This window comes from Myotis brandtii, unplaced genomic scaffold, assembly GCF_000412655.1.
Source record: "Myotis brandtii unplaced genomic scaffold, ASM41265v1 scaffold454, whole genome shotgun sequence".
In the NCBI taxonomy this organism is placed as follows: Eukaryota; Metazoa; Chordata; class Mammalia; order Chiroptera; family Vespertilionidae; genus Myotis; species Myotis brandtii.
In genome coordinates, this window is record NW_005367354.1 from 2855533 (window position 1) to 2862805 (window position 7273).

A 7273-nucleotide genomic window follows, 5' to 3' on the forward strand; every position below is an offset into this window, starting at 1 on the left:
GGGGCTGTGCTTCACTCTGCCCCCTGGGTTCTGGACTAACACTAGCATCAAAAGGGGGGTTAGACCAAGGCAATGGGCTTGGAGACCCGGCTAGCTGGGCCTCAGTGGTCCTGGGATAAGGAGACAGAGGCTGGGGACACTCCCCATCTTCAGTCACCAAGGCCAACCTGGTTCCCTTTCTTGGCTCATCTTAGTAAACACGTTTAGGCTCCGGTCCAGACTGGTAGCTCTAACACAGCAGCCAGTCCTCTGGGGCCAGGTGGGGGTTCTGGAGTCCGTGGCTTAACTGCCCAACTGAGGACGAGTCCCTCCCTCCCTCCCCGAGCCAGTCAGCAGCTCATCCTGCTCAGGGATTGATTTCCCCAGCAGGAAGGAGCCAGCGTGGAGCCTGTTCCGTTAGTTTGGGGAACTGTAAAGAGCCTAGGACTCAGTCACATGGGCCTAGGTCCCGGACACGCTTTACTATTGGTTGTGACCGCAGGCCTGGCACTAAGGCAGCCGTTCTCAACCTGTGGGTCGCGACCCCTTTGGGGGTTGAACGACCCTTTCACATGGGTCGCCTAAGACCATCGGAAAACACATAGATAATTACATATTGTTTTTGTGATTAATCACTATGCTTTAATTATGTTCAATTTGTAACAATGAAAATACATCCTGCATATCAGATATTTACATGACGATTCATAACAGTAGCAAAATTACAGTTATGAAGTAACAACGAAAATAATTTTATGGTTGGGGGTCACCACAACATGAGGAACTGTATTAAAGGGGCACGGCATTAGGAAGGTTGAGAACCACTGCACTAAGGGCTCCTGAAGCATCAGCTTGTAAAGCCAGAGCTGACGAGGCTAATTTGAGGATAATAGTACCGGCCCCGGCTAACTCAGGGTTGTTGTGAGGCTCAAATTTACTCATTCATTCACAAGTATTTACTGTCTACTTCATGCCTGGGGCTAAGGTCTAGGGATGTAGCAGTGAAGGTAACATAAAAAAATCCCTGCTCCAGTGGAACTTACATTTTAGAAGGGGAAGATAAACGTGAACAATTAAGTAATCAGAATATATATGCAGACAGGATAAGTGCTACAGATACAAGTCAAGTGAGGAGATAGGGATGCTGCGGGTGAGCTGGATTTTGGCTTGTTTGCATTTTTATAGGATGCTCAGAGCAGGCCTCACTGACAGGGTGATATTTTGAAGAGTGAAAGGCGACCAGGAATCGGGTGCAACCAAGAATCAGGCACTGGATTAGCAACATCATAGCTACGTGGCAGCATGCTCAATCCTAAGAATCCCTTCTCAGGTGTTACTGGGCTCTGTCCGGGGCATCTGCGAATCTGCCTCCTCTGGGAAAATCCTGGGTCAACAGTGACAGCTGGGGAGGGCCGCACATTCCCAGGCCCTACACTCAGCGTTACATAGAACTTTCCGGTGCAGGCTTGTGCCTTCTGCCTCCTATCCCTCACTCTCACCCACCCTCACTGCTCCCTCCGGTCCCTCCTCATGGACTTCTCTCTTACAGGCTGATGACCAACTATGTGACCTTTGTGGTTGGGGAGCTTCTGCTTCTGGTCCTGACCGTCTGCTCGCTGGCTGCCATCTTTCCCCGGGTAAGCGGCCCTCTCCTTTCGGCTCAAAAGCCCTTGGGAAGTGAGCGTCACTCCCTGTGAAAGTGAGTATTGACGGAGTTACGCATCCTATCAAGTCCTTACAAACAGATGACAGATCTGTTAGAATGGTTCAGGACTATCCACTCATTCAGACTCCACAGTGAGTCATTCACTGACATCGCTGAGCACCCACTTGGGGCCGGGCTCATGGGCTCTGCCGCTGGAGCGGCATGAGTGTGTAAGCCGGAGCCTAGAGAAACGAGAACCTGTCCAACAGCCATGGAGGCCCAGCTGGAAGGTGGGTTGGCCCTGACTGTGGAGGACCTTGAAACCCAGAAAAAAGGACGAAGACTGACTTCTCTGAGCACTGGGGTGCATGCAGCATTTTTATCAGAATGACCAAACCAAAGTAGTGTTTTAGGAAAATTAATCTGGCAGGTGGCTTGCCAGGTAATGGAAGATTTTAGGTATGCCGGCCCGGGAAAGGCAGGCTAGCCAGGCAAAGATGGCTGGCCCTGACAAGTCTCCCGTCTTGGCCTTGTCACTTGGAGATAAGAAACGGGCTACTGCTGGCTAGTGCTGCCCGCAGCCTCCTGGGCTGGTCCCGTGTCTTCTGAGGAAAGGGTTCTGCTATCTGGGAGCCGTGACATTTCATAATGGAGGAGGGATAGAGCACCAGGATTCCTGCGCTCCCTTCTCCGCTCTGCCACAGTCAGGTTTGGCTGACTCGCACGCATAGCACTACTTTTTAGGTTCCTGGGAAGTATGAGAGCACCTGGAGTCCTTAGCAGTTGTCTCAAGGCTCATGGCCCTTGAAACTCATTTCCTTCTAGGCCTTTCCTAAGAAGCTTGTGGCCTTCTCGACGTGGATTGACCGGACACGCTGGGCCAGGAACACCTGGGCCATGTTAGCCATCTTCATTCTGGTTATGGCAAATGTTGTGGACGTGGTGAGTTCCTGCTGTCCTTGTGAAGGGACACTCCCATTAGTGGGAAAAGGCTTCCATACTGGCCAGCATGGGCAGCATGTCAAACCATTCCTCCACTCGAGACAGGTCTGGAGTGGCATTAGATTCCTAACTAGATCCTGGCAAAACAGAGGGGTCTTCTCCCCAGGAAAACTCTGAGACTGACCTGTTCCCAGCTCCTTATTCTCCAAGTTCAAGAACCAACACCATGCACCAGATCCCACCATGTGCTAGGTGCTTTATATATATTGGCTTACTTAATCTTTTTTTACTTTTCAACCACAGTTTACATTCATCACTTAATCTTGATAACAATCCCAAGAGGGCAGTATTATTAGCTGTAGTTCCATATGAAGAATTACAGCTCAGAAAGGTTAATTCACTTATTCTAAGTCACACAGCCAGTAAGTGACAGAGTCGAGAATTGAAGGTCTAAATCCCAATCCCATTTCCTTCTTACCTCACTGCCCAAGGGGTACAACACTCATAAGCGTTCCGCATATCTTGAGTATCCCCTGCACTGTGGGTAGGGTCAGGTATCTGTCACAACAAGGAGGCAGACCTCTTCCACTGAAGGACCTCTTCTGTTCTTTCTTCACCCATTTGGCCAGACCTTCCTCGAGCTGGGTCACTGGGGAGAGCAGCTGCAGAGCCCAAATGGCTGGAGGCAGACAAAGTCCTCTTCCTTGCTGCCCTTAGTTTATGGCAAAGCTTTGGCTCCTGTGAGGGGGTGGCCAGATGCTTTCTTGGGGTGGGGGGAGGAAAAGCAGTTGGAAGCCAAAAGTCTACTAATTCAGAGCCACCAGCCATTTATTGAGCACTGGGTGCTGGGAGCTGTGACATGTTCTCTTCTCTTGTTCGTCATCACAGCTCCCACCAATTTGGGGGGCACTATAGACGTTCTTTTAAAAAGTCCTATTTTTTCAAATATAATATTTTCTTTAACAATCTAAGCACAGGAAAAAACCCAGCATGGAGAGCCCGGCTAGAGTGGCTCAGTTTGTTGAGTGTTATACTTTGCACTGAAAGGTTGCTGGTTCGATTCCCAGTCAGGGCACATGCCTGGGTTGTGGGTTCGATTCCCAGTCAGGGCACACAAGTACAGAAGACAAACCAATCAATGTTTCTCTCTCATATATCTCTCTCCCTCTCCCTAAGCATATCCTCTGGTGAGGCTTAAAAAACAAAACAAACTCAGCATGGAGCCTTACTGTGGCAGCAATATAAATGACACAGCCTTAGGGCCAGCTGATCACAAATCCAAGGGAATGGAATTAGGAGCTCCAGAACCTAACATGCCCCTGGGTGGCATGGTGCTCACAGTGCAGGGGAAAAAAGCCCCACGGTTGTCAGAACACACCTGAAGGATGGTGCCGGTCCGGGGACCACTGTTTAACAAGGTCATGGACACTGTGCAGGATACCTGGAGATCCCGTCTCTAGTGGATGGTGAAAATCCAGGGGGTTCTGAAACTCGACATGCTGGAGTCCCATGCCGAGAACTTCCCCAAAGCCAGCCAAGCTCAGTGGGTGAAGGCTACAAAAAGTAGGATAGATTGTTTGTGGACGCACTTTCTACTGACTACATCTGCCCAGCAGTGGGACCAGTGACCCACTCCGAAATGGGGGAGCGTGGGAGCAGAGTGGCTGCCATCTGTGCAGTTGTGAGGTGTGGGTGATGAGCTGGCCCCACGTTCCCTCTTTAACAGTGTGATGTGGACAACAGCGTTACTAGATTTGAAACCTGAAGACTGGACTCCTAGCTCTGGCTTCCCCACTTGCTGATTGCGCTAGTTTGGGCGAGTCCAGCCTGAGTCTCTCTACAATGGTGGCAGTACTAAAAACACTCAGGGAGTTTTTGTGAGCATCCAAAGGGATGATAGTAAAGCTCTTAGTAGGAATTACATTTGTATTCTTCCTTGGTAAATTTCCCCACCCTTCTGGGTGTTTCTGAGGGAGCCAGGGAAGTGGCAGCTGAGCGACACCCCCACAACAGCCTTCTCTGACAATGTCTGCTGTTCCCTTGACCCTGTGTTCTTCCCGGGGCCCTGGCCTCCAGCTGAGCTGCCTGCAATACTACATGGGACCCAACAATGGCACCTCGGGGATGGCGACAGAGGATGGCTGCATGGAGAACCCCAAGTATTACAACTACGTCGCCGTGCTGTCCCTCATCGCCACCATCATGCTGGTGCAGGTCAGCCACATGGTGAAGCTCACCCTCATGCTGCTTGTCACGGGCGCTGTGGCTGTCATCAACCTCTGTGCCTGGCGCCCCATCTTTGATGAATATGACCGCAGACGTTTCCAGGAACACGGGTAAGATGACACTTGTTTAGGAATCTGGACTTTCTTCTTCCAACTCCTTCGTCCCCATTTCCAAGTCATGGCCCTCCACTGAGGTGGCTTTCTATCTCTAGGGAATCGGAGTTCAGGGCTGCTCAGAGACGTGCCTCTGAACCGCTGTGAACCTGGGGCAGATCTTCCCATGCTTGATGAGGGGAGGGTCTGGGCTGCCGCGGTGTTTGCCTGGGCACCAGCCTCTTGTACCCAGATGGGGCCTGAGTGTGCCATTATCTGTCCAACAGCGTTCCTCTGGTCGCCTTAGAGAAGATGCAGATACTCTCCACTCCAGGGCTCAATGGCACTGGCAGGTAAGGTGACTGCTTTCCCTCTGGTCCGCATTTTTGGCTCCTTTCCTCTAGACCAGTGGTTCTCAACCTTCTGGCCCTTTAAATACAGTTCCTCAGGTTGTGACCCAACCATAAAATTATTTTCGTTGCTACTTCATAACTATAATGTTGCTACTGTTATGAATCGTAATGTAAATATCTGATATGCAGGATGGTCTTAGGTGACCCCTGTGAAAGGATCGTTCGACCGCCAAAGGGGTCTCGACCCACAGGTTGAGAACCTCTGCTCTAGACTCTAGCCCAGGGGGGGGCACACTTTTTGACTCGAGGGCCACAATGGGTTCTTAAACTGGACCGGAGGGCCGGAACAAAAGCATGGATGGAGTGTTTGTGTGAACTAATATAAATTCAAAGTAAACATCATTACATAAAAGGGTACGGTCTTTTTTTTTTTAGTTTTATTCATTTCAAACGGGCCGTAGTTTGCCCACGGCTGCTCTAGACTCTAGAGACAGGGAATACTACGGCCAGAGCCTTACGACCTCAGCCTTGTAAAGGCACATGACCTGGGATGTTGGAGTAGAGCAGTTAGTGTGTGTTTCTCTAGGGGGGCTGGGTCAGAGGTGGAATGGTTTTAGTATGGGCCTGGTCATCCCGAGTCAGAGGGAAGCTTGGAGAGCAGCCACAGTGTGGTCTAGAGGTGGGGTGAGGGGGAGAGGAGTGAAATGGAGCCGCATTTAACGGGCCGGCAGTACAGACAGCAGAAAAAGGAGGAAAAAAGAACACTGCCTTCGACCTAGAAGACTTGGATTCTTAACCTGTCACAGTAATTTGTGGAGCAGCAGGCAGCCCTTTTTTTCTGAGTCTCAGTTTCATCTCTTTAAGAGGACAGTGGACAGGAAGCTCTCCAAGGTCTCTTCTAGCTCTCGTTTTAGAATGTTGTGACTCAGTGACTTGTCTACAATCAGGTAAGTTTTAACAAAAGATTAGAAGATGGGGAGAACTCTGAAATAGTCCTTCACACAAGAAGAAATCTAAATGGCCACTAATAAATGAAAGGCATTTAAGTAATCAGGAAATCCAAATTAAGACCATAACAAAAGACCAGTTTAGCAAGAATTAAGAAGTCTGATAATACCAAGTACAATGGTAACTCATAGATTCCAGCAATTCCACTGCTACACACATTCCTCAGAGAAATTCATGTACATATATTTGCCCCAGGATGTGTGCAAGAATTCATAATAGCCACACAAACATTCAAAACAAATGAAAACGATCCAAATTATATAAATAGTGAATGGTATATAAGTTGTAGTATATTCATGCAACAGAATACTATACAGTAATAAAAATGAATTATATAGCTCCATACAAAAATATATAGTTATAAAAAAAACATGGCAAAATTGTGCCCCAATGCCATTGCTGTGATGGTAGTCTGTCCTTTTGCCAAGCTCCTACATGCTTACAGTTACTTCTGGGATCAGATGATGCAGTGTTTATTAAATACCTGGGAGCAGCCCTGATGTGAATTCCAAGTGCAGCCAGGAGGCGCTAGGATTGGTTGGCTCTTAGTGATTTAAGAAAGCTTCACTGTTGCCCAATGGGAGGCAGTAAATGTGAAGGTGCTAAAGGAGCCAGGAATTTCTGGGACCCAGGGTGACAGGAAAGAGTGCATCCCCATTGGAATAAAACACCTTTTAGGAGAGCAGCCTGGGTGCCTTCAGTTGAATTACTCTCTGCCCTGCAGGCTGCCCCTGGTGCCTTCTAAGTACACGATGACAGTGATGATCTTCGTCATGATGCTGAGCTTCTACTACTTCTCCCGCCACGTGAGTGCCTGCACACCCTTCTCTCCTGTTTTGCTTACAACCCATCAGGGCCGGAGTAGTAGGATCTGAGAACCCAACCTCATAAGGAATGCTGGTTTCCTTTGCCCAATATGGCATGTGACCCTATCAAGCCACCACCTTATTCTTTTTCTGGTCTCTTCCTTCTGACCCACTCCAGGATGCTGAAGGAAGCAAGGCGGGGGGGGGGGGGGGGGGGGGCAT

General features: G+C 49.3%; 1 protein-coding gene across 1 annotated transcript in view; it reads left to right on the forward strand.

Moving 5' to 3' along the window:
* The window catches only part of ADCY3 (adenylate cyclase 3), a 74763-nt gene that overhangs the window by 61955 nt on the left and 5535 nt on the right, over positions 1-7273 (forward strand). The window contains exons 11-15 of the mRNA XM_014546616.1: positions 1529-1616; positions 2450-2566; positions 4643-4902; positions 5172-5237; positions 6970-7051. Coding sequence (XP_014402102.1) covers positions 1529-1616; positions 2450-2566; positions 4643-4902; positions 5172-5237; positions 6970-7051 — 613 coding nt within the window. The remainder of the gene's footprint in view (positions 1-1528; positions 1617-2449; positions 2567-4642; positions 4903-5171; positions 5238-6969; positions 7052-7273) is intronic.